Raw genomic sequence first — 26,211 nt, 5'->3', positions numbered from 1 at the left:
TTTTGCTAATAGCTCCTTTACCCTACCCTTCTTTATATAAAAACCTTCAATTTTGTACAACCCCTTGGAGCACCCTTCTGGTTGCTAGAGGAAATGCTGCTCAATTCATAAATCACCTAATAGAGCCCATTCAATCTTCAATTTTATTTGGTTGCTTTTTTTTTTTTCTAATTTTTTGGCCATACCACGTAGCATGTGGGATCTTAGTTCCCTGACCAGGGATTGAACACACACACCCTGCAGTGGAAGCACGGAGTCTTACCCACTGGACTGCCGGGGAAGTCCTGCATTTTGTTTTTTAACAAGAGAAACCAAATTGTTTGATTGAACGGGTTCTGCTTTAAGAGACGGAAGAATGCTGTCCAGTAATGTCGTGGAGAATTCGTTTAGTCTCTTTCCATCTTCTAACCTGGAGGGAAAAAACAAAGACAGAAGACATCATGATACACAGAAAGTCTTCACAATTATAGAGGAGTTTTTTCCTGACTAGAAAAAAAAAAATCTCACAAAACACACGATGGGATTATTTGAGTGTTATCTAAGGGAAGTAGAATCAGGTAATCTTTACTTTTGTCTTAGTATTTTTATATAAAAAGATATATAATGTAATAATTAGGAAAATTTTCAGCTAAAAAAAGAAAATACTGTTTTTAAAAATCACATAGAACCCCTCACACAAATGCCACTATTAACTTTTTCTGATGTGAACTATGGAGATGATTATTCTCTCTTCAAGAGTTTAGGACATATTGTACAACAACTATACCTCAGTTTTTTTTAAATAAAAGAGTTCAGGACAAAAAAGGAAAGTCCACTTTATCAAAAATACGCTTCCAAAAGATAATATCCTTAACTCAGAAGAACGTCTCCTTAACTTCTGAATACTGCCACCCTACCCCAAAAGCCCAGCCTTCTTTCTTCTGGGCTTACCTCATTCACAGGGATCAGAATATTGAATTGTTGCCTGTTCATCTGTAAAATTAAATGACATATATTATTATATTGCAGGCCTAATACATTCAGAGAGAAAATACTACATAAAAGTTACTGCTTTAACCCTCTTCAAAAGATTTCTACAGGTTATGAGCACATTCAGAATTACAGCAAGTTTCCAATGACTAATATTTGCACACTTGTAGTAAATTAGTCATTACAGCAAAAATTTAAGAATAGTTAGTCTTTAGAGAACATCGTTCTTTCAGTCTATGGACCACGTTGTATAAAATATGTCTAGTGCAGAAGACTTTTTTAAGTGGCATATAATTGAATTAAAATGCTTTAGGAGATCAGATAATGTAATTATGTGCACTTGGCTTGGAAAGGAGTATCTGTAAAATTAGGGAAGATATCATGAAGAATGAAGTAGCAGTATGTTGCAAGATGCAGATAAATCTTGGCCATCACCTGGTAGGTAGTAGTCATAGACTTTGATAGTTGCTGGTTTGAGGTTGGTGACCAACAGGCTTTGGCTGATGGAGAAGGTATAAGTCTGAGACTTCTTACTAAGCTGTGGGGAAGACAGACAAACATCACATTAAAACAAAAGTGAAAATAACATCTCTGTCAGGTGGAGGTTAAAAGGCTCTTGCTGTCATCACACAGATTTTCTGAAGCCCTTCTACCTCTGCTCTATGCCACTCCTAATATTGCCTCCTGCTGGCTTCCTGGCTTTTTCTTCTTAGCATCTTACCGCTTCCTGGTCCTTCTGCAAAATGGGTCTGTTCTTGGTCTACTCTAACCCGTGGCTCCTCCACTGAATTAAATGAAGTGGCCAAAGGAACGGAGGCTTCCACTTCACTCCAACACCTGTATGCTCCCGATCGCCTTTCTCTCTTCATTCAGGTCTCTGATCAAATGACGTCTCCTCAGAGAGGCCTTTCCTGACCACCTTACTTTATCTATTTATGTTTTTAAGATTTTTTTGATGTGGACCAGTTTTAAAGTCTTTATTGAATTTGTTACAATATTGCTTCTGGGTTTATTTCTGTTTTGGTTTTTTGGCCGCGGCATGTTGGATCTTAGCTCCCCCGACCAGGGATGGAACCCGCACCCCCTGAATTGGAAGGCAGAGTCTTAACCACTGGGCCGCCAGGGAAGTCCCCTGATTGTTACTTTAAAACAATCACATCCTGGCCTACCCCCACCACACTCCTGCGTAGTACTGATTACTACTAAAATTATTCCTGAATATGTGTGTGTGTGTGCACATATATATGTACTTCTAAAATTTGCATATTGCTTGTCTCTCCATTAGAATATCAAATCCATGAGGGCACGGGTCATGTCTACTGTTTTTACTGCTGCATCTCTATCACGTCGAAGAGTATCTGGCATATATTGGTGGCTCAATAAATATTTGTTGAATAAATGAATAAATGGAGAGTTCAAAACAACTGCATAGATTAATCTAATATAAAAAGAAAATAAGATTTATGCTGTAAATTTATGTATTTATTTACTTTTATTTTATTTTTGCTGCATAGTGTGGCTTGCAGGATCTTAGTTTCCCAACCAGGGATCAAACCTGTGACCCCTGCAGTGGAGCAGTGGAGTCCTAACCACTGGACCACCAGGGAAGTCCCTATGTTGTAAATTTAGATAGGAAGTTAGAAACACCTAATTGGAAGATATTTCCAAAGAGATTTCTTTAGGTATAGTGCTTCTAAAAGCATGGTCCAGGAACTCTCAGGGATCCTTAAGACTGTATCTGGCAGCCTGTGAGATCAGAATTCTTTTTGGAATAATACTAAGACATTATTTGCCTTTTTCATTCTCATTCTCTTTCACTGTACTAGTGTAAGGTGGCTACCTGATGTGTGATATTGCAACAGATTGAATGCAGAAGCAGGTGGGAAAATTTTACTCTCTTTGATTAAGCTAAATATTAAAGCAAAAACATAAAACAATCTGCTATTCTCATTTTGTTTGTTTTGGGAAATACATTTTTCACAAAATGTTATATTAAAATGCAGTGAGTTTATTTTTGTTGTTTTTAAGTGACAATAAATATTTTAATATTTTTCTCAGTTTTAATTTCTAATAAGTTAAATGTCAATAGATGTAACCCACATCACCACAAGCTCTTTGAGGTCATTTAAGAGTAGAGAGGGGTCCTGGAATAAAATCTTTGGAACCACTGTTCTCGTTGGTCATTTAGTTACCATAAAGATTTAAAGTAAATGACTAATATAAACCAAAAGAAAGCTGGGATAGCAGCCTTAATATCTGACCAGATAGAATCTAAGGCAAAAAAAAAAAAAAAGTGCCTGTGTACGTAGAAATCTAAATATATATATATATATATATATATATATACACATACACACACACACACACACATATATAATTAGTGTAAAAGAAGCACAGTGTATACTAATAAAAGGAAAACTGAAAAAGATATGTTCATAACATATACATACCTAATTATATACTTGAAAAATATATCAAGAAACAACTGACAGAATTGCATAGATAAATGGGTAAAGGACAAATCAATAATTGTAATTATAAATTTTAACAAGCCCTTTTCCAAAACTGATAGATTGAGCAGGAAAATAAGCAGAGATAACAAAGACATGAACAACAGAAGTAATCGTCTTGGACTTTCAGATCTAGATCTAGATCAAGAGAAAGGGAGTGGACATTCTTCTGGAGCACACAATGAACATTTCCAAAAAGGACCATATATTAGGTCACAAAAGAAACTTCTATGCATTTCAGAGGCTCACTATCATGATCTCAGACCATAATGCAATACAATTAGAAATTAGTAACAAAAAGATGGCTTTAAATATCCCATGGATTTCCCCCAAAATTAAGATATAGAACTAAATGGTAATAAAAACAATGCTTGTCAAAAATTGTGGGACAAAGACAGAGTATACTTAGAGGGAAATTTATAGTTCATATTCATCAGAAAATAAGAAAGACTAAAAATAAACAAATCGGCATTCAACTTAAGAAGTTAGACAAAGAATAGCAAAAAATGTCCTTTCCCCTTCCCTTCAGCCCAAAATAAAGAAAAGAAATAATGAAGAAATTAAGGAAACAGACCCCCCAAACCAAGCAAGCAAATAACAAAAAACAATAGAGAAGAGGAATAAAACCAAGAATAACTTGTTAAATGTGAATCAGATTGTCCTCTGGTGATGCTGATCAAGAGAAAAGGGGAGAAGATACATAGAAAAAGGAAATAATCACAGATATAATCATGACGATTGGCTTTTAGACCATTAGACTTGATGTCTCAGATTAGAAGCTGACAAAGCTGGCTGGATACACTGACCGGCCTGCCATTGCAGCCTCAGGAATGATGCCATGGAAATTAGAATCCCCAGATGCTACTCCCAGCTTGGACACTGACAAACAGGATGACTTGACAAGCATACTCACTCTATCAATTCAGCCTCAGCCTCCTTACATAGAAGGAGGGGTGCCGTGTGAGACTCAAAGAAGGTGTGTATGAAAGCATCATAAACTTTGCAAAATGTTTAAACAACTACAATATCGTGATTTCAGGGGTTTTCCTGATACACTAACCAGAGTTGTCTCAAAAGAAACTATACAGAACTTACCCTAAAGAACCACCCCCTGGCAGATAAGAAAACCACAGTTAGATGAATTAGTTGGTGTGGGAGCAGAAAACATTACTAACAACAGTAAATTTTAATTGGAGATAGTCTTGTCTGTCAGTTATATAATAATGCTACCTTTCTTCCTTGCTAAATAGAGTATGATGAAATAAGCATCGTAACAGTTTTTAGAATACTACTAGTCCTTGAGAACTCCTTATTTGGTTGAAATGAAAAGTTACATACAATGTCTAATGAAAACTAATAACATTAACATTACATTATAAAATAATAATAATAATTGCTAATGTTTATTGAGGGTTTACTCCATACCAGGTACAATTCCAAATATTTTTTCATGTCTTAAATCACTTAATTCTTTCAACCACTCTGTGAGATAGGTAACTATTTTTACCACTACCCACCCTCATTCTACAGATGAGGAAACAATCATTCAACCATTGCAGCCAATGTTAGAAGCAGGATTTTAACCCAAGCACTCTGGCATCAGAGCCTCAGCTATTAACCACTCTGTTATTCTCCAGAGCTGTCATGTTGCATGTGGGTATTAAGCCCTTGAAAGGTGGCCAGTCAGAAGTGAGATGTGCTGTCGGTGTAAAACACGTACTGGATTTCAAAGATGTAGTAAGAAAAAAGAAGAAAGGTAGATACCTCATTCACACTTTTGTATATTAATTACATGGTGAAATACAAAAACATTTTGAGTATATAAAATTGAATAAAATATATAATTAAATTAATGTTATCTGTTTCTCTTTAATTCTTTTAATGTGGCTGCTAGAAATTTTTAAATAACACAGATGGCTCCCACTTTGTATCTGTTAGATAGTACTGTCCTGGAGATGCAAGGGGGTATTTTATGGTACATCTTGTGGTTGTGAACTCCCTCTCCCAGGTTCCTCGTCTTCGTGTATGTGACACTAGTACATGTACATTAGAAGGGAAGTTGAAAAGACATGTAAGCGATCAAGTTCTTTGGTTCAGTTCCTAATCCCTACCTGTTCCAAGTAGATGTTGAGTGTATCAGCTCCAGATTCAACCTTCTTCACCAGTGGTTGCTGGAGAAGCTGAATAAGAAAGGAGAAAAAAAAAAGGAGACTGAGAGCCAGAGCCTTCCCTATCCCCTAGAGTAATCTTCCAAAGCTCTGCCATGGTTTCAGAAACAACATATACTGTGGAAAAGGTAAGAAAAAGGAACCAAGACTGTAACAGTTTCCATATCATATATCCGGTGCACCTTTGTAGCCCATTTAGATAATAAAATCATGAGTTCTATGTATAAACCATGATGCCCATTTCACCAGCTTTTTAATGATAATTAAAAGCTATAATAATAAGTCCCCCCTCAGAGATAGAAAACAGAAGCAACTTACTAACTGATGGGTGCCTTCCATTGGACTGAACCCGGAAAGCATCTTTACTTCCACAATAACCATATTGGAAGAGCTGCGATTCCCCACATAACTGAGGGCAGAAAGAAGCAAACCTGTGTGAGTCCATTATCTTCCCTCTCGGCACACTGTACATCTGCCCCCCCCACACACACACACACATACACACACTCTCTCTCTCTCTCTCTCTCTCTCTCTCTCCAGCTCAGCTTCCATGGTCTAGGTGCCCCCCACCGCACCTCCGCTGTCCTCACCTGGTATGGATGTCCAGAGCCAAGGATCGAGGTAAAGTATGTTGCTCACACCGAGCTTTCCCTATGTCCACACTAAGACTAAAGGCCTCCACACTTTTAGTAGGGAGAATATTATATCTCAGCACCGTCTAGTTGGAGGAAACAGATAACCAGATCAGAGTTGGGAAGGATTTTAAAGCTTGTTCTGTTTGATAGATAACTAATGAGAACCGACTATACAGCACAGAAAACACTACTCAGTGCACTGTGATGACCTAAATGGGATGGAAATCCAAAGAAGAGGGGATAGATGTATACATGTGGCTGATTCACTTTGCTGTACAGCAGAAAGTAACACAACATTGTAAAGCAACTTTACTCCAATAAAAAAGAAATAAAAAATAAAAAGAGGGTACGGTTCGAACGACTTTCCTTGCAAGTAAGGTAGATGAGAGAAGGTTCTACTAGAGGCAGAGATGCCCTCAGACTCTCCTTCCCAACGCACACTAGTCCTCCTGGAGCCCTGCTTACCTGCACAAAGACACAGCCCCGGCCTGAGGCCTCCAAGGTGTACACCCCAGGGATATCGGGCAGAGTCTCTTGCTGAAACACCAACCGGTTGGCAGCTTGAACGTTGAAAGTGTGCTGGAAATTCTGAGCGGATTTTACAGCCAGGTTGACTTCCTCAGATGGCGCATAGACAATAGTGGCATACTTGGCAAGAGCTTGGAGAGCAACTACAGTATCCTAAGGAAAACAATCAGGCATCAGGCATATGCTTACTGTTTTGTGGGCCATTGGAACTAACCTCCAACAACCCTGTAACCTACACACCTGATTGTTGTTCGCTAGCTTGGATGATACCTCCTCTAAGTATCTAAGAACCACATTCACCAATGCTGGGGAAGCTGACATAGAAATCATAATATCTTACCTGCATAGAAAATCACCATCAAGTCATTCTTGAACATTCATGGGTCGTTAGGCTAATTTCATATATTTATATTCAGCAATGAAACCTAGCTTCAGAACTGGCTATTGTTAGAAGTGGATCGAAGGAAATCCAAAAAAGAGTATACATATCTATATGTATAACTGATTCACTTTGCTGTACAGCAGAAACTAATGCAACATTGTAAAGCAACTATACTCCAATTGTTTTTTAATTGGTAAAAAAAAAACTAAAAAAAAAAAAGAAGTGAGTGGATCACTGTTCAATATATATTTTGCAATTTCCTTATTTGGGGAAGAAACAGCAGTAACTTGATAACCCTAAAAATTGCATGCTCTTCAAAGTTATTTAATTGCATAATGATCTTCTGTGGCACAGGGTATCAGGGGATCCTTGGAAAACCCCTCCTTGAAGGACAAAGCTTCTTAGCCATTATGACATGTGACAATCTTTTCTTCATCTGGGAATAAGACAGATAAACTGTTTCTAAGAGAGCATGGCATCACGTAAAAAGTGTGAGCCTTTCCTTTCTGAAAACATGATTTATATAAATTACAACTGGAGGAAAGAAAAAAAGAATGAGATATTCTGCAAAACTGTCATATCTCACTCTGTGTTATGAGAATTTCTGTATGCTCGAAACTTTGTCAAATATCTACTGCAGAATAAAGGAACCCCACTTCTCCCTATCCCAAACAAAAAGGAACAGTCATATTTAGACATCACACTGTCATATAAAGATAGGAAGACAGGTATCACCCCAGGGGAAGCTGTGAACAAGTTATATCTGTGCAGCTTGGCCCTCTACAAACAACTTTTTGTCTATGCTCTGTGACCTGGAGCCCAGGAGGGCTTTATTCCTTGGACATGTGGAGACAATTCAAGGAATGGGACCTCACCATCACCTAAAAACCAAAGTGGGTGATATGTGACTTCTTGTAATAGCCAAGGATTTTATTGAAAAGCAACTCTGGCATGTATCTGTCACTGAGAATTCTAAACATTCCATCCTCTGCTTTCTAAAATTATATAATTATTTAGGGCTCAGCAAGAAGAAGGAAATCCTTCCTGATCTTTGGCCAAGAATTTCCCTGAAATAAGGAAACATAGTACCATATAACTTTTTAAAATTCCAATTAAGTCATTACCATATGCAAGGTCTTAACATCATCTATTAACATCTACACCAGACACTCCATCTATTAAAATCTGTTCATTCTTCCAAGTCTACTTTACATGTTACATCCTCAGTGAAACTGGCCCTAATTTCAACAAGTGATACTATGATCGCTATGAGAACAAAAAATGTGTTTTCTTGTTTACCTCTGTATCATCAGTGACGTGGAAAGAGTAGGGATTTAATACTATTTACAGAACAAATGAATTAATGGCTATTCTCTTTGTGATCATCAAAGATGACTTTTATGACATTATTTGAATTTATCATACAATTCCACCTCCTTTTTTCCCTACTGCCACCCCACCAATTCGATTTCTCTTTACCCCTAACCTAGACAAATGAAATAGTCTCCTGATCTCTTCAAATCCAGTGTCTCTCTCCTCTAAATCATCCCATATCCAAGGGACAAATTAATCTTTCTGAAACAAAGTTTAAAAAAATTAATGGCTCCTCAGAATTAGGCAGAAACTGAGTCTAACATGCAAGGTCCTTCATAATATGCAGCTACCCTACCTTTTCAACTAAGTCCCTTTATGCTTCAGCTAAACCAGTTTTCCCAACAGCCATTCTACGGTTTTGCAAATGGGTGTCTCTACTCAGACTCTTCCCCCTTCCTTTCAATAGTTGCCTAAAATTTTTACATGTCCCTTTAGATCTCCCTCAAATGCCATTCCCCTGTGAAGACTTTTCTTATCCCTCAAGCTGATATGAGGTCTCTCTCCCTCTTGAAATTCAATATTTTGTACCTTTTGTATCTTTGTTCTGTAACCAGACCCTGCTATGTAATATATACAACTTTTCCTAGCTTTCTTTCTAGATTGTAAACTTTTTAAAGACTATATCTTACCAGATTTCCAATACCTGAAATAGGAGGTATACCCGTAAAATCTTGCTTTTATGCTTACAGACCCCATAATTGGCTTTCTAATTTGTGACTATGTAATACATGTCCTCTTTTCATGTAGAACATAGATCTCATGATGTTTCATATTCTACAAAGAAAGAGACTTAAATGCATATAGTACTATTTATGTGCTCAAATGACCTAATTTTATGAACCCTTCTATATATTTTTCACATGATTTTCTCCCTTTCTATAGAATGATTAGTCTCTGGACCTAGAGGGCAAGGGCGATAGTTTTTCCTCTCTCTCCACATGGGATCTAATCCTACCTGGTAAGTGGCAGGAGAGCAGGCTACTTACCTGAGTGGAAGAGAACCCTCCATACGCATTTTGCTGCTTGATCAACCAAGCCACTATGCCAGCGGCCTTGTTTATCTCCTCTTGAGTCACGTTGGCTTTGCTAAGCCAGGCCAACAATACATATGCCGTAAGTTCCACATCTACAGCCTCAGGCTCAGACCAAGGGCCGGCATCTGATGATGGAGGAGGTTTGTGGCTCCAGTGAAAGGACTTTCCTATGCAGGAAAACACATAATTAGGAAACTCTTAGAAGGAAATGACTTTCCTATATTCACTTTGTAAATGCTACACCTTAAATCAGAGAAAGTACCAACCAAAAATTAATCGTGAGTTAGAAAAAAATATGTCTCAAATCTTCCGATTTATTGGCCACAATGCATATGCAAGGATGTGTGTGTGTGTGTACACCCACACATAATTCCCCAGGGTAAAGCTGGGAGCATCAATAAATGCATCCAGCAATAATATCAAAACCTCCCTTGTTAATTTATAAATTCTTATGTTAATGGAGATAGGTAAGTAGAAACTTCTTTTAAGAATTTATGTGTTTGGGGTCTTTTTTTTTTTTTTTTGGCTTACAAAATTAAGCCAAAAAAATTACAAAATTTTATTAATTTTAATAAATTTATTTAATTTTATTAATTTTCAGCATTTATTTTCCTTAATCCAAAATTTTATTAATTTTCAGCATTTATTTTCCTTACTCCAAGGTCTAACATTTTAAGAAGAATAAAAATGGCAGAACATGCGTAAGAACTCTGAGAAACCATAGAAGAAATGATAATGAGGGCGAGCAAATAAAATATGAGACCAAATCCCGACTCTATGACAGCCACAATGGCAGGTAACTTGAAGACAAAGCACGGCAAGTAGAAATGAGAAGAGTGGAAGCTAGAAGTCTAACTAAATATAAGGTTAGAGATAATAAATACATGGCCCACAGGAGGCCATCTAAGTGGAAGAACAAAAGAAAACATGTGAGCCTGCAATGCAAGGTAATGGAGAAGAGTTAATCACATTAAACTAATATACACCTGAGCAGATATAACTCCACCCACTGTCTGAGATCCCCATTCCACGACTAGAGTTGCTTATACACAGGCCAAAAAACTACCCAGAGCCCATATGAGAGGACAACTCGGCAATGACATCCGTATAAATGAAAGCTGAGATTAAATTTCTGCCTGGAAGTATAATTTTAAATAAACAGCTAGGTAAATAAAATTCATTAATAATGTATTTACTAGATCTGTTAGAATGTTGAATACTTTTTTTTTTTTTTTTTTTTTTTGGCCACACCACGTCACTTGCGGGATCTTAGTTCTCCGGCTGGAGATTGAACCTCTGCCCTCAGCAATGAAAGCGCCGAGTCCTAACCCCTGGACCGCCAGGGAATTCCCAGAATATCAAATATTATTCTAAATACATCCAAAAGTTTGAAAAGGACCTTGAGAAATCTCCAAGTTCAAGTCATACCCCATCAAACTCCATGATTTTTTTTTTTTTGCGGTACGTGGGCCTCTCACTGTTGTGGCCTCTCCCATTGCGGAGCACAGGCTCCAGACGCGCAGGCTCAGCGGCCATGGCTCACGGGCCCAGCCGCTCCGCGGCATATGGGATGTTCCCGGACTGGGGCACGAACCCATATCCCCTGCATCGGCAGGCAGACTCTCAACCACTGCGCCACCAGGGAAGCCCAAAGTCCATGATTTTACACCAAAGAATTGTTAAATATCTGCAAAAGGGTGGTTCTCCAATGCCAATACATTTTCTGACTAACTTCTACCATCTATTTTCTCTTCACGTTAAAAATATAACATGCCTTTGAGGACTTTCAGGGGCTTTCCCGCAAAACTGTTAACAATGATTTTATGACTTAACTTTTATTAAAAGGAATCCTAGAATTGAATATATGTGGGACTACGGAGACTAGGGAAATTTTTCACATATTTTCACAATTTCAAAACACTCCTGGGATTTCCCTGGCGGTCCAGTGGTTAGCACTCAGCGTTTTCACTGCGGTGGGCCCAGGTTCAATCCCGCAAGCCACATAGCATGGCCAAAAATAAATAAATAAAATAAAATAAAAACAAGAAAGCAAAAAATTCCTAACATGGCCAACATACCTGAGATGATAGCCTGTTGATCTAGCTTTTCAAGAAGAATCTTTCTGCTCTTCATATCCCCAGCCAGAGTGAAAGTATAAGCTAGTAGGGCCTGTGTGTAGGGGGTGGTGAAGACAGAACCCTTGAGACACTGCAGACCCTGACTCACCATCGTGTCCTAAAAAGTGAAGATGAAGAACTGAATTTATAAGGCATTCCTTTTAAAACGGGCAATGATAAGGAAATCATATCCTCTTTTGAGTTTAAAAGGCTGGCTAGGGACAAAAATAGGTGACTTTCTCTAGAAACAGGCATGATCAGGAGAGTGTCAAGGGGAGGAGCTAGAGGAACTCACATCTGTGGTCTTTCCCATCTCCAGCAACGCAGCCGTGATGTAGGCAGTCAAGGAGACCTTGTCATCAACTCCACCCTGGATGGAAACGGAGATAGGAAGTCAGGGCAGCAGCCAGCACATGAAGAATTGCACGCACATTGCAAAAAGGTGTCCCCTCTGAACAGATGAATTATTTTTTCTTTTTTTAAAAAAGCACTCCTGGGGCTTCCCTGGTTGTCCAGTGGTTAAGACTCCGAGCTCCCAACGCAGGGGACCCACGTTCCATCCCTGATCAGGGAACTGGATCCCTCATGCCTCAACTAAAGATGCCGCACGCAGCAACAAAGATCCTGAGTGCTGTAACTAAGACCTGGCACAGGCAAATAAATAAATAATTTTTTTTTTTTTTAAAGCGCTCCTTTCCACAGGCTGACCACAGCCCCAAGCCTCCAGGACACACAGTGGAGGGGAGAACTGGCTGGACTTCAATAACTGCACAGCCTTATACGGTAACCTGCAAGAAGTAACATGAGGTCTTCAGCTCTGAGTGGGTATTTAGGAAACCCAAGATAAAGTGTTAGGAAGGATAACAGGTTTAAAAAAAGGGGGGTGAGGAGGTGGGATAAGGAGAAAATCTCTTATTCTCAGATTTTTTACTGAATCTGAGATTCCCCCAAATGGACGGTCCCCTCGAGTGGCATAAAGCCCAGCTTCTTCTCCAGGGGAGAATAGGTAACCCCTTCCTTGATTAATGCCTTTCACAGAAGGATATTAGCAATTTTTAAAAAAATATGTGTAATCTAAATTACTATCTTTGTTCTATAGATAAGAGTACCAACACTTAAAATGGTTAAATAGTTTGTTCAAGAATACACACTGTGGGCTTCCCTGGTGGCACAGTGGTTAAGAATCTGCCTGCCAATGCAGGGGACAAGGGTTCGAGCCCTGGTCCGGGAAGATCCCACATGTCGCAGAGCAACTAAGCCCGTGTACCACAACTACTGAGCCTGCACTCTAGAGCCCACGAGCCACAGCTACTGAAGCCCGCGCGCCTAGAGCCCATGCTCCACAACAAGAGAAGCCACCACAGTGAGAAGCCCGTGCACCACAACGAAGAGTAGCCCCCGCTCGCCACAACTAGAGAAAAGCCTGCGCACAGCAACAAAGACCCAATGCAGCCAACGAAATAAAATAAAATAAATAAATTTATAATAAAAAAAATACACAACTAATAAGCTGAAGGACTGGGATTTGAACCCAGTGGGTTTAACTCTGGAGCTCCCCATAAGGACCGAACCACCAAGCTTGACAACATAAATGATGGGTTTCTTGAGAGACTGGCTGGCTCTGGTAAGATAGGAGGAAGAAAAACCTCTAGGATCTTGTTCTAGTCACGTCCTAGCTTGTACTACTCCCCCATATGGGGGACACTGGGAAGATCCTGCATAAGGAACACTAATGAATCATATAGAGATTTCGTTTTCAATGCTCAAGATTTTCTTTTAATTGAATTTTTTTTTTCGGCTGCAACGCACAACATGCAGGATCTTAGTTCCCAGACCAGGGATTGAACCCATGCCCCTGCAGTGGAAGTGCAGAGTCCTAACCACTGGACTTCCAGGGAAGTCCCAGTGCTCAAGATTTTTAATCCAGGTCCTGGAATAGCAATAATGATTCCTCTAGGAAAGTTGGTACAGTCTTTTTCTCACTCGGTCTGCTCTGAATTGAACAAGCTGCCCGCACCCGGACACCTTGCTGTGTTGGGAAAGGTCAGGCAGTGCAGTGAATGGGCAGGAACAGTGCCCCTGGAATCCAAGTGCTGTGGTTCAAATTACAGTCCTGCCGCCCACTAGCATTCACCTCAGGCAGTTTACTTAACCCCTGCACCTAGTTTCTTCATCTGTAAAATGGAATTTATAATGATATGCCAGTGCTTAGCATGTTGATTTGTTGTAAACATTAAATATGAATATCCGATAGAGTACTTAGTACCTGCCAGAGAGTAAACCCCTTACAAAAGACACTGGGCTGTCTAGGAGTCCCCACCAGAAGAAATGGCTTTGCTTCAGACTTAGGGAAACAGTAAAAGGCTCAGAGATCTTCTAGTCCAGTGGTTCTCAAACTTTAGCAAGTATCAGGGTCACCCAGAGGGCTTGTTAAAACACAATTGCTGCCCTTACTCCCAGAGTTCCTCAGAGTAGGTCTGGGGTGAGAGCTGGAATTTGTATTTCTTTTCTTTTCTTTTTTTTTAAGATTTTTTTGATTTTTTTTTTAAAGATTTTTAAAGTCTTTATTGCATTTGTTACAATATTGCTTCTGTTTTATGTTTTGTTTTTTTAGCCGCAAGGCATGTGGGATCTTAGGTCCCGGACCAGGGTTAGAACCCATACCCGCTGCATTGGAAGGCAAAGGCTTAAACACTTGGACCACCAGGGAAGTCCCTGGAATTTGCATTTCAAACAAGTTCTCAGGTGGTGCCAATGCTGCCGATCTGGGGACCATACTTTGAGAACCATATTCTAGTACATCTTCTCATTTTACAGATGTGGAAGCTGAATGCTCAGACTGGTTAAGAATAATGACCAAGGTCACCCAGAGCCAGGCCTGAGACCTGAAGAACCGACTCTCAGGCCAGTGCTCTCTTGATCCTTCTTACTCAGAGGTACAAGTTCCTCCCAGACACAGTAGTGGGCTGTGGGCCCCTGGGCAGGTCCGCACCTTCATAGTTGTGTGAATGAGCTCTCCCACATTGGCATAGCAGCCATTGGAGAGTTGGTTTCCCGCCATCCACCTGAGAGCATCCTGGACGTTCCTGTCATCAATGAAGATGAATCTCTGAGCCTGGTCGAAGCATTTGGTGACAAAGGCTGTCAGCCTGTATGGGTGAAGAGGGAAATGTGGCATGAGGGTGGATTTCCAGGGGAGGGTGCAATAGTTCCACAGTTTATTCTGTTGAATGGTTCCAGAAGGGGAGTTGAGGAAACATAATGCCATAGGAAGCTTGGAAAAGGGAGGCATTAATTGGCATTCATGGGGACAAGAACTGGGAGGTACAAGGTCAGAGAGAAGAGTAAGGGGCTTGACCATACATGAAGCTGAAATAAACAGTATTAAAGTTGTAGAGGATAGAAAGCAAGAAGGAATGGGGTTAAGGGGAGAGGTAGGGTTCAGGAATAATTCCAGAGGGTTCAGGAATTATGCTCTGGGGTACAGAACTCATGGGGAAGTGGGCAACATTACCATGTGTTTCCATTTTCATCCTGCTCCCCAAAGGCACTGTAGGATCCGTTCCTGTGTTTGTACATCAGCTCCCTCTGGTACCCTGGGAAGCCAGATGTGGTTTTAGATGACCGTGATAACTTCAAAAAACACCCCCATGGCTTTCAAGGATGAGGGGCACTTCAGGGGCTGAACTTCCCTGAGTCTTATCACCGATCATAGGCGCTAGACAAGGTGTCCAAGAAGAAAGAGTGAACCAACTCACCTAGCCTCAGGAAATCCACTGCTCGAGACTTGATTTCCTCAGTCAGCATCCCTGTCTTCTGCAGGTACTGCAAGACGTAAATGATGGGAGCGAACAAGAGCATGTTCTGCTCCCCACAGCCCTTTGGCATCTGCACCAGACTGTCTAGGTTCTTCAGGGCTGTGCCCATGATGTCCCCTGGGATCCAAAAGGAGAGGGAAGGAAGGTGGTGGCAGAAGAAGGAACCCTTAAGAGTTATTATCATACATTTAACAAACACGTATTCACTATCATTTAGTGAGTCCCTACTCTGTGACCTTGGGGGCAACAGTCTCCACCTCGAAGAGCCCATAGTCAGGGGGGGCAAACAATTACAATACACTGCAATGCTAATTTATTATAAGCAAGTATAACATATATAATATCGGGTATGTACAAGGTGCTGGAGTTCACAGAGAGGTATGTAGGCCACCTGAGGGCGTTCATGGCTTTTAAGAAGCTGATGAGGTTTGTAACAAAACCTGCAATGCTTAGTCTCAATCTCTAAGTGCCTCCACTGCATGTAAATACATCACCCTCCAAATCACCAAGTCTCTCCCAAACACACACACACTCCTGATACGCTTTTCCACGTTATGTCTCTTGACCCCTCCATTTACTTCACAAGCCAGTAAGCCTGACATAAGTGACTCATGAGCATCTGCACTTCAGTCATTGAGTTCAATTCAAATGTGCAAATATGTACTGAAAGTCAACTGCAGGAAATGTACTAAAAACAAACATGAAAAAGACATGGCCCTTGTCCTCAAGGATCCCTCAATGCAGTGTGGAAGAAAGACAGACAGTGAGCTATAACACAGTGAGGTGAGTGCTGTACCAGAGGTATGAATCAAATACAGCCAAAACAGAGACATTTTAACCTGGAAGGGATGTGGGTAGGGGGTTAGAGTACAGAAAGAACCTAACATGTATAGGCCTTCTACTATGTGCAAGATATTGTGCTGGGAAATTTATTATATTTAATCTTTACACCAATCCTGAAATGTAGGTTATTATCACTGTCTTACAGAAGGGAAAAGAAGGATCGAAATTTTGGGGGGGGTTTTTTTTTTTGCGGTACGCGGGCCTCTCACTGTCGTGGCCTCTCCCGTCGCAGAGCACAGGCTCCAGACGCGCAGGCTCAGCGGCCATGGCTCACGGGCCCAGCCGCTCCGCGGCATGTGGGATCTTCCCGGACCGGGGCACGAACCCGTGTCCCTTGCATCAGCAGGCGGACTCTCAGCAACTGCGCCACCAGGGAAGCCCCGAAATTGTTCATTAACTTATCCAAGTTCACATGGCTATTAAACGGCAGAACTGGGATCCTAAGCCAGTTTGATACAACTTTCAGGCTCATGTTTTTCTATTTGTTCCCTCTCCTTGCCTAAAGAAGTGGCATGTCCTATGTAAATATGGTTGAATCTTCCCAAAACTGTACTCAAATATATGAAGTCCTCATTTTTAAATGGTTCCTGCAAACATTTCGTCTCCCCTCCACCCAATTTATAGACCTAAACCTAAATACATATCAAGCTTCAACGACCTTTAACTTCCTCCTGCCCAGACTCTTTGCTGTTTTTAACCAGAGTATACGTCTATCTAATCCCACCTGCACTGCACAGGCTGTATTTGCCCACTTTGTAAAATAAGCTCTTCTTCCTTCACCACTTCTAATCTACCATACCTTCCTCCAGGTAGGGCCATAGACCTCAACCCATGCCACACCTTGGCAGCCTCTGGCCCCATTTTTCCTTTTTGAGCCGAGAATCTCTGGTTGCTTACCGTGAACAGAAACATAAGCCTTGGCTGAATCAGGAACAACATCCACAGGGACCTCCAGGGAGATGGATTCTGAAGCCACTTTTCCTATGAGGGGCAGAGAAAAGGTAAAACAATAAAAGGTGGAAATAGTGGGGGTTCTCACACCCAAACCACAGAAAAAATTGCCGTAATCCAGGGTTTTCTATACCCAGTGCTTTCCGTGGGTTGGAGGTAGATTTTTTTCCCTATTCACAGTGGTCTTTGCTGAAAATACATTCCAGCGAGAGATATAACTGTGCTGTACATTTTCTCTTCTTCATCCTGCCTTTCAGCTACTTGGCCCCATTGGGAATGGCACCCCTAGACTCTCCTATTTCTTCTTGTCCTGTATATTTCTCCTTTTGCCTAAGAAGATCTCCTGTTGCTAAGGGAATTCTCACACCAACCCCTCTCTGTGTTCACTCACCTTTGGGGCACAACAGTGAGCTGTGTGTCTTCTCCACAAGGACTCCTTCTGGCTGACATGGAGAGAGACAAGGATGGGTGAAAAAACATAGATGAGTATCAGGGCAGGTGGCACTGAAGGAATAGGAAGGGGAAGGGAAACGGGGAGAAGAGGCCCTGCCTGCGCTCCAGGGCTTCACTCAGAACTGGAGAGAACAGAGCTTCTCTTTGACATTCAGAAGGACTCCATTTCAACCCAGGGAGGGGTCTCTCAGTAAAATTCTTTCTGGGCTAGAGCTAAGGATAAGTTTAGGAAACTTCTAAGAGACAGGATTGACAATGGGGTTCATGATGACAGGAAGCAGCTAATGATGACATTAGGGATTTTCTTAGGAGAAACTAACATTCATTGAGTGTCTACAAAGTAACAGGTACTGTATTAGGTACTTCCATAGACCATCAGTATGGGTTAAGCAAGTAGTTAAGGGCAGAAGGGGGTCAGGGAAGGATAAAGATGAGCTACCTGATTGGAGGTGGAGTAAGACTGCTGCAAGAGACTAACTGACATGGTTAGACACACACTGAACATCCCTGGCTTGGTTGCTGCCTCTACCTCTGAAGTTAGGCCTGCAGAAAACTCACCTTGACCAGAACTGGTTTGATGAGTGTGTCACTCTGGCCCTTTTCTGGAACAAACCCCTTCTGGTCCCCACAGAGTTCATTTAAGTCCAGAATATTAGTGCTGATGGTGAAGTTTACATGACCTGAGAAGAAAGAGGGCAAAAGGAAGACATCAGCCCTATTGGCAGAGGTACCAATGAGGTCTCTTCCCCTCTAGACTAGTGCTTCTTAAACTTAACGGCAAAACTTAACGGCATACAAATCACCTGCGGCTCTCGTCTGTTACAATACAAACTCTATTTCAGTATATCCGGGGTGGGGCCCACATTCTGCGGTAGGTGGCCTCTAAGGGACCCCAGTGATCCCTGCCTCCTGATATTTACACTGTTTTGTAATCCCCTCTCCTTGCCTGTGGGCTGGATTTAGTGATTCGCTTCTAATGGAGAGGATAGGGCAGAAGCAATGAGATGTCACGCTGAGCTTAGGTTATAAAAAAGACTGCAGCTTCTGTCTCAGGTGCACTCTTCCTCTCAAGCCACGAACTCTGGAGGAAGCCAGCTGTCATGTCATGAGGCAGCCCAGTGGGGAGATTCATGTGATGGGAAACTGAAGGAGGCCACTAGCCAACACCTGAGGCCAAGAACTGCAGCCTTCAGTCTAACAGTCCATGAGGATCAAAGGCTTCGGAATGAGCTTGGACGTGGGTTCTCTCCTGGGCAAGTCTTTGGATGAGAACACAGCCCTGGCTGAACTTCATGAGAGACCTTGGGCAAGAGGCAACCAGCTAAACTGCACAAATTACTGACCCACACAAACTGTGTGATAATAAATGTTTGTTCTTTTAAGCTGCTAAATTTTAGGGTAATTTGTTAAGCAGCAGTAGATAACTAATACACCCAAAGACGGTACTTTGAGTTGCAAGGACTTAATCCAAGAGCAAATGACATCTCATAGGATTATTGTGATGATTAAATGAGTTAATTCATGTAAAACACTTAGGACAGTGCCTGGCCCATAGTAAGTATTTGACTAGTAACATATCTCTTGTCCTGGCGTAAATATTAAAATCTCCCTCTTTCACTCTCAAAATAGTCCAGTGTGGATAATGTTTTGGTCATCTACCAAAGAATATTCGCTTATTTTTTTATAACATAGACTTAGGAGGGAGAAAAACAGAGGCAAACACAAAGAAGAGGAAAGAGAAAACAAAGCAAATACAGTAGAGGAAAGGGTAGAGTTCTCAGTCTCTGTGCTTTCCTTGCCCATCTGCCACTTCCTTCTCTTACCCAGTTTGACAGCTGTGATATTCCAGTGATAGGATTCTGATTCATCAGCACAGAGACAGCTGGAGGCCTGAGAGTCTGTCCCTGGTTCCACCTGGTACTCCTCTGATTTAGCCAGGTTAGTCTGAACCTGAAGGGGATATTTGAGTGACAAAGGGTCGGAGTAAAGGAGACAATACACAGAGGTTTAGGAAAATATGGGCGCAGAGACACCGACATCTCATTTCTTTCTCAGGGAAAATTGGTACACTTCCAGTTTAGGGACTGACACCTGCTTCTTGCATCCCCAGCTCTTACCCAGATGCACTCCTTCAGATAATTGAATATGGTGGCAGTCAGACGAAAGGATTCTCCACGAACTACCGAGTAAGGGAGAGTCAGATCAACAAAGAATGGCTTGAAGGCAGTCAGTCCAACAGTGGGTGAAAGACCAAAGCCTCTGGACTGGGAAGTGCAAAAAGTCATGGCCTTCCATGTGGTGATGGTATCAGGAACTGTGACGCGGACAGACTTCTTCCCTGAGTTACTGTGAGAATACAAGAACCCAGGTGAAGCAGACAGCAGGAGAAAGGCATTTGGGAATTAAGCTACAAATTTGTCTGCAGAAGTGAATATTTCGTTGCTGTTGTGCGTGGGGGAAAAAGCAAAAAGGCAACCGCAATGGTGGCCCACATGAATCTCAGAGTGTGAATCTTGGAGTGAGGATGTACAAGTATGGGAGAAGGGGGGGTGTCTGAGGATGTGAGGAGGGGAGCCTGTGTGGGTGGGCATCTGTGTGCAAACATACCTGTAAGAGAGCCCAGTGCCCTCTGAATTGGTGAGAATATGCCTTCTTAGGGTTTGTCAAAATGAGGTGGTAAGCAGTGGGCAAGAACCAAACTAATATCAAGATGTGCCTTTCCGTTTGTGTGGCCCTGCAGTGAGAATGCACTGTCTGCACTGTGCAAATGTGAAGATGTGTGAATTTGTTTTGAGTGATTGTATGTACCTGTTTAAGAATCCAGGGAAAGAAACACGTTCCCATATCCCCATTAAACCTTCTTGGCTTGAGACTTAGGTTCATTAGAAATTATCTGAGTCAGTTCTCTGCTGAATCTACACTGTATGTATAATTTTGTTATACCTTTTAGGCATCACTTACCCAACAGGAAACAGATCCCAGAGCCAAGTCTCCGGGAAGTACTGACGAACCTGAGAATCCTCTGGCTGAATTGGTAGTCTCGTGGAAGTTGAATAGAGTTCTGAGGAGACTAAGAACAAGGGAAAAAGCAGAAGACTTATGTCATGTGATAAACTGAGGTGGAGAGAAAACCAGCAAGAAATTCAGAGGGAAGCAGAGAACATCCAGTCTGAGATAAGGACAGCTAGTGAGCCTGCGCTCTAGAGCCCGAGAGCCACGACTACTGAGCCCTCGTGCCACAACTAACGGAGCCCGCACGCCTAGAGCCCATGCTCCGCAACAAGAGAAGCCACCTCAGCGAAGAGTAGCCCCCGCTCGCCGCAAATAGAGAAAGCCCATGAGCAGCAATGAAGACCCAACACAGCCAAAAATAAAAAGATAAATAAATTAATTAGTTTTAAAAAAAAAGAGAGAGAGGAGGAGGAAGGACCACTGAGGAACTGACTGGTCGTGAGGCTATCGGGAAATGACAGACATGGACGTCTGGCCAGGGAATGAGTAGATAAGGGCTTCAGGCTTCAAAAGCCCTCCCCAGAGACAGAGAGAGAGTGAGATCCTAGGGAAACTGCCTTCATCTATAACCCACAATCCATTATCATTCTGGCTACTGGCTCAGTGCAAGAATAGGAGGCAAAGAGGGAGTTTTCAGAGTTCCATGATGCTAAATATCTCAGTGAATCTGCAAGCCACAGAGGCAGCTTACCTCTCGCTAGATCCCTGTATTCTGAAATTCGGTAACTGCAGTCTGTCTTCTTGATTTCGGCGTTGGACAGTATTTTCAGGCCCACATCCTGAGAGGCACCAAAGGCACCAGAGAATGAAGAGTTAAGGGGGTCCTCTCCCTTACTACAAGGGCTACTGCCTTGAAATTTCACCCTCAAAGGGTTAAACTAACACATTCTTTGCCTATTAATTGTAAGACCAATACTCAGCCACCAAGATTGGTTCACTTCTAGTCCAGCTAGTGTGAAAGCTTTTCAATTAAACTTATTTCATTGTGTTTATATATATATATAGAGAGATAGATGTATTATGCATATGTATGTACACACATATACATACGTTTTTGCAAAATGATCACCACAACAAGTCTAGTTAACATCCATTACCATATATAATTACAAAAAATTTTTTTCTTGTGATGAGGACTTTTAAGATCTATTCTCTAGCAACTTTCAAATATGCTATACAGTATCACTAACTATAGTCACTATGCTGTACGTTACATTCCCAAGACTTATGCATTTTATAACTGGAAGTTTGTACCTTTTGACTACCTTCACCCATTTTACCCCCCTCCACCTCCCACCTCTAGCAACTACCAATCTATTCTCTGTATCTATGAGCTTGTTTCGTTGCTGTTGTTGTTGTTGTTAGATCCCACATATAAGTGAGATCATACGATATTTGTCTTTCTCTGTCTGACTTATTTCGCTTAGCATAATGCCCTCAAGGTCCACCCAGGTTGTTGCAAATGGCAAGATTTCATTCTGTTTTTGGCTGAATAGTAGTATTCCATTTATTTCATCGTTCAATATGTTTAATACTTCTTCCAAACGTTAGTAAATGTATCCTTATTATTTGATTTGGATTGAATTTTCTAAGGGCAGAGACCATATCAGCTCAATCAATTCAACAAAAATATATTGAGCATTATGAAGGGTCAGGCATTATAGAGAATACAAAGATGAACAAGACCCACTTCCTGACCTCGGAGACCTCCTGATCAGATGTGGGCTAAAGCATCCCAAACTTCTGTGGATAAAATAGGTGCAGTATCTTTCATAAGAGAGACTTCTGGTCTACCTCTCTTCATTTTCCTTCTTGGCTGATCCCATGGAAGTCAATGTTTGGAGACCCCAGAGAGAGGACTAGTGTATAGCCTCAGACAGTAGGTGACTTCTACAAGCATGAGGACCAAGTGAGGCTGCCTTACCCGTCAGGAGTTTCTTTCAAGATTTTGCCCCTGCCAGTGCCCATATGACTCTGCCTGCTTTATTAGATGTGGGCTTTCCTTTCCCCCTCCCACCACAGTTGTTTCTATGAGAACAAAATGGGTAAGAATATTTACCCGGAAAAACTGGAAAAGAGCTATGCTTTGAGGGAACGAAGGCCTCCATAGATAAGTACGCCTGCCCCAGCGCTCCTCGGGCAGTACACCAATGCGGGGCTGGGAAAACTCCCGTGGGTCAAACGCTGGACAGTCATATTCAGCCACCTGATAGGGGTAGTGACCATACCAGAATGGGAACATACGATAGACCTGAGAAAAGACAGAAAAGGAAATAAATTTTTTTTTCTTAAGAAAATAAAATATTGACATAGTGAAATCAGTTGAGAAACTTCTCTCAGATTCTCATTCTGGTGGCACAGTTTACTGCTCTTGTATTATTTCTCTTCATTATTCCAGAATTTCTTCCATCATAACCCCTTCCTCTAGTTCATCTTTTTCATAATCTGTCACCCTCATCTCCTATTTCATCTTTCCTGATACTGATCGCTGTGACCGTATTAACCGTGTCCGTCTCATATCATCATTTCTTTCTCTTTTTTTTTTTCCTTTGGCCGTGACGCATGGCTTGTGGGATCTTAGTTCCCTGACCAGGGATTGAACCTGGGCCCACGGCAGTGAAAGCACAGAGTCCTAACCACTGGACTGCCAGGGAAGTCCCCATATCATCATTTCTACATTCATTTCCACACCAGCTTTGCTACCACCTTGTGGAGATGCAATATTTCCCTGAGACTCTCTTTCCCACTGCCTGGAATCCATCTCTTAATTCTGATGCTGTCAGTCTGTCTTCTCTGTTGACTCCCTCTTGCCACCACGTCAGCAGGCCACTCACAGAGCTGTTGCTCAGCTCACTCTCTGGTCTAAGGAGCAAGACACTCTCGTCCACGGCCCGGATCGCACACAGGGACTGGGGAGCTGCCTGCAGCTGCAGGTCCACATCTGCTCCTGGAAGCTGCTGGGAAGGTGAGAAGCCAAGGGAAACCTGGGGAAGAGAAAAGGATAATGTGGGGATCAGGTCAGCCTGGAGAGGAGGAGAAACAGTCATCACCCATATGCCCTAAGTATGGTCCCCAGCTCACTCCCTCATTTTTATACTGATTTTTCTTTGTAAAGTATTGCCCTTTAGAAACAGTGTCTTGTAAAACAATTGGAAAAACTAAGCAGCACGGTAGAATAATGTAGAAAGTTTCAAAGACAGAAAGTAGAAAGAAAGAGAATTTGTGGAATAGCTATACAGAACACGTGACTTCCCAGCATGACCTTTTAAAAGAAGCGGGAGAGCGGGAGAGTTCAACAGACCATGCGAAAGATAGAGAACATGATATCCAGCTTCAATATTAACTCCTTCTTTCCCCACCCCTGCCTTATCTCCAACCCCAGCATACACAGGCTCTCTCTCTATGTCCAGACATTTCCTTCACCCTCTTCAACGCCATTTTACCTGATTGTCAAAGCACATCTCCACTGAGAACTGAATTTTGTCTGCTATAACACCTCCTCCGGGAAAAATGGCATACATCACCAGGGAAGGATCAGGGGCTAGTCTGGAGTTGAAGGTCAATGAGAGAGAGAAGGAGCTTTTCAGTCCTGAAAGGGAAGAGGGGATATTCAGGAATGGGAGTACACACTCACCTACCAATGACATCCAACCCTGTGTTTGCATTTCTTCCTGAGCCAGCTGCAGGCCTCATGGTGCAGGTCTTCTGTGGTTACTGTTATGGTCTGTTCTCATTGCTCTTACTCTTGCTTCTAGTATAAGAACTATTTCTTGGAAATTTAAAGTTTAAGTATTCCAAGAGGTGCATGAACACTCACCTTTCCTCTCAGACTTCAGGCGTTTCTGCCCCTCCATCTCCAAATTCCCTTTCCCTATTAACTAAGGAAGAGAAAAAGAAGTCATCAACAACACAGAAGTTAGAGGAGCTTAGCCTTGGCCCAATCCCTGCATCTCTCCATAAGGAGAGGCTCCTTTCGTAGTTCTGGACCCCAGGTCAGTACTTCATGGAGCATCCTTCAGCTTGTCAAATGTTGGATGGTACCAAGAGCCCTGATGACTCTTCCTCCAGTTGGAGGTCTGTGACAACCACGGGGTGGGTGGGAGGAGACAAAGGCCACCACTGCCACGGAGCCAGAGAGAATACATAGCTGACACCATTTCTTGAAGATCTCTAAGCTTTATTCTTTTATAATCCTTGTAACATAAAGTCCACTAAAATCCATCCTTACAACCTTTTATTTAAAACAAATTTTTTTTATTGAAGTGTAGTGGATTTACTATGTCGTGCCAATCTCTGCTGTGCAGCAAAGTGACTCAGTTGTACACATACAGACATTCTTTTTTTATATTCTTTTCCATTATGGTTCATCGCATAGTTCCCTGTGCTCTACAGTAGGACCTTATTGTTTATCCATTCTAAATGTAATAGTTTGCATCTACCAACCCCAAACTCCCAGTCCATCCCTCTCCCTCCCCCCTCCCCTTGGCAACCACAAGTCTGATCTCTATGTCTGTGAGTCTGTTTCTGTTTCTTACAACCTTTTAAAACTTATCACTCAATTGAAAATTCGGTGGAGGATAAAGGGGTTGGGGATAAATTAGGAGTTTGGGACTAACATATACACACTACTATATATAAAATAAATAACCAACAAGGACATATTGCATAGCACAGAGAACTATAAATATTTTGTAATAACCTATAAGGGAAAAGAATCTGAAACAGAATTTATATATATACAAATTATATACATATATATATATATAAAAATAACTGAATCATGTTGCTGTACACCTGAAACTAACACAACACTGTAAATCAACTATACATCAATAAAAAATTATTTAAAAAAATTCAGTGGAAATGAGTATACCTTGAAATTGTCTTGAGTCCTTCTGACATTTGACTCTCTGGAGGAGAAATCTCTTTTTAACTCTCCCTTCCGCTTCACTCTCCCTTGAAACTGAATTCACTGAGACGCCTTCTAAGCAGGCAGGCATCTCGGGCTCCAGTCAAGGGCTCTCTGGCCAGTTTCTCAGACTATCTTCCACACCGAGCAGCCCCAACTCCACTTTTCTCCTATAGGCCTCGCCACACTTCTGTCCCGAAGACAGTACATGTATTACCACTCTGCCTTATTATTTCCCACCTACCTCTCCTCATTCTGTTATTTAGGATGATTGTTTTAACTTGATGAAGACACTGGAATGATTCAGGGGGAGAAATTCTCTCAGAGACTTTAAGGAGATGATATGGGAATAAAGAGACTCTGGACCATCAAACCCAAGGTTCACATGAGTCTAAGTTCCTCACGATCATCAAGATGACCAGTAAAACTGCTTGCCTTTATATTTCTTTCAGTCTACAAGTTGTGACTTTATTTCCCCAGCAGAGCTGCTATCAATGTTAATTTTTTT

General features: G+C 41.6%; 1 protein-coding gene across 1 annotated transcript in view; it reads right to left on the bottom strand.

The window, feature by feature from the left end:
• Nucleotides 1-931: 931 nt before the first annotated feature.
• A2ML1 (alpha-2-macroglobulin like 1) overlaps nucleotides 932-26,211 on the bottom strand; it is a gene marked incomplete at both ends in the record, with an annotated part of 41,689 nt that continues 16,409 nt past the window's right edge. The window contains 23 exons of the mRNA XM_082666973.1: nucleotides 932-972; nucleotides 1,405-1,507; nucleotides 5,591-5,659; nucleotides 5,966-6,056; nucleotides 6,238-6,365; nucleotides 6,748-6,963; nucleotides 9,553-9,767; nucleotides 11,679-11,835; nucleotides 12,013-12,087; nucleotides 14,710-14,866; nucleotides 15,232-15,313; nucleotides 15,476-15,652; nucleotides 17,276-17,359; nucleotides 17,721-17,772; nucleotides 18,341-18,462; nucleotides 19,606-19,732; nucleotides 19,900-20,128; nucleotides 20,744-20,852; nucleotides 21,486-21,573; nucleotides 22,854-23,045; nucleotides 23,629-23,778; nucleotides 24,238-24,383; nucleotides 24,612-24,672. Coding sequence (XP_082523099.1) covers nucleotides 932-972; nucleotides 1,405-1,507; nucleotides 5,591-5,659; nucleotides 5,966-6,056; nucleotides 6,238-6,365; nucleotides 6,748-6,963; nucleotides 9,553-9,767; nucleotides 11,679-11,835; nucleotides 12,013-12,087; nucleotides 14,710-14,866; nucleotides 15,232-15,313; nucleotides 15,476-15,652; nucleotides 17,276-17,359; nucleotides 17,721-17,772; nucleotides 18,341-18,462; nucleotides 19,606-19,732; nucleotides 19,900-20,128; nucleotides 20,744-20,852; nucleotides 21,486-21,573; nucleotides 22,854-23,045; nucleotides 23,629-23,778; nucleotides 24,238-24,383; nucleotides 24,612-24,672 — 2,871 coding nt within the window. The remainder of the gene's footprint in view (nucleotides 973-1,404; nucleotides 1,508-5,590; nucleotides 5,660-5,965; nucleotides 6,057-6,237; nucleotides 6,366-6,747; nucleotides 6,964-9,552; nucleotides 9,768-11,678; nucleotides 11,836-12,012; nucleotides 12,088-14,709; nucleotides 14,867-15,231; nucleotides 15,314-15,475; nucleotides 15,653-17,275; nucleotides 17,360-17,720; nucleotides 17,773-18,340; nucleotides 18,463-19,605; nucleotides 19,733-19,899; nucleotides 20,129-20,743; nucleotides 20,853-21,485; nucleotides 21,574-22,853; nucleotides 23,046-23,628; nucleotides 23,779-24,237; nucleotides 24,384-24,611; nucleotides 24,673-26,211) is intronic.

Source organism: Grampus griseus (genome assembly GCF_964374135.1).
Source record: "Grampus griseus genome assembly, chromosome: 11".
Taxonomy (NCBI): domain Eukaryota; kingdom Metazoa; phylum Chordata; class Mammalia; order Artiodactyla; family Delphinidae; genus Grampus; species Grampus griseus.
The sequence above is the reverse complement of the archived record's forward strand: the minus strand, read 5'-3'. Positions and strand labels throughout refer to the sequence as shown.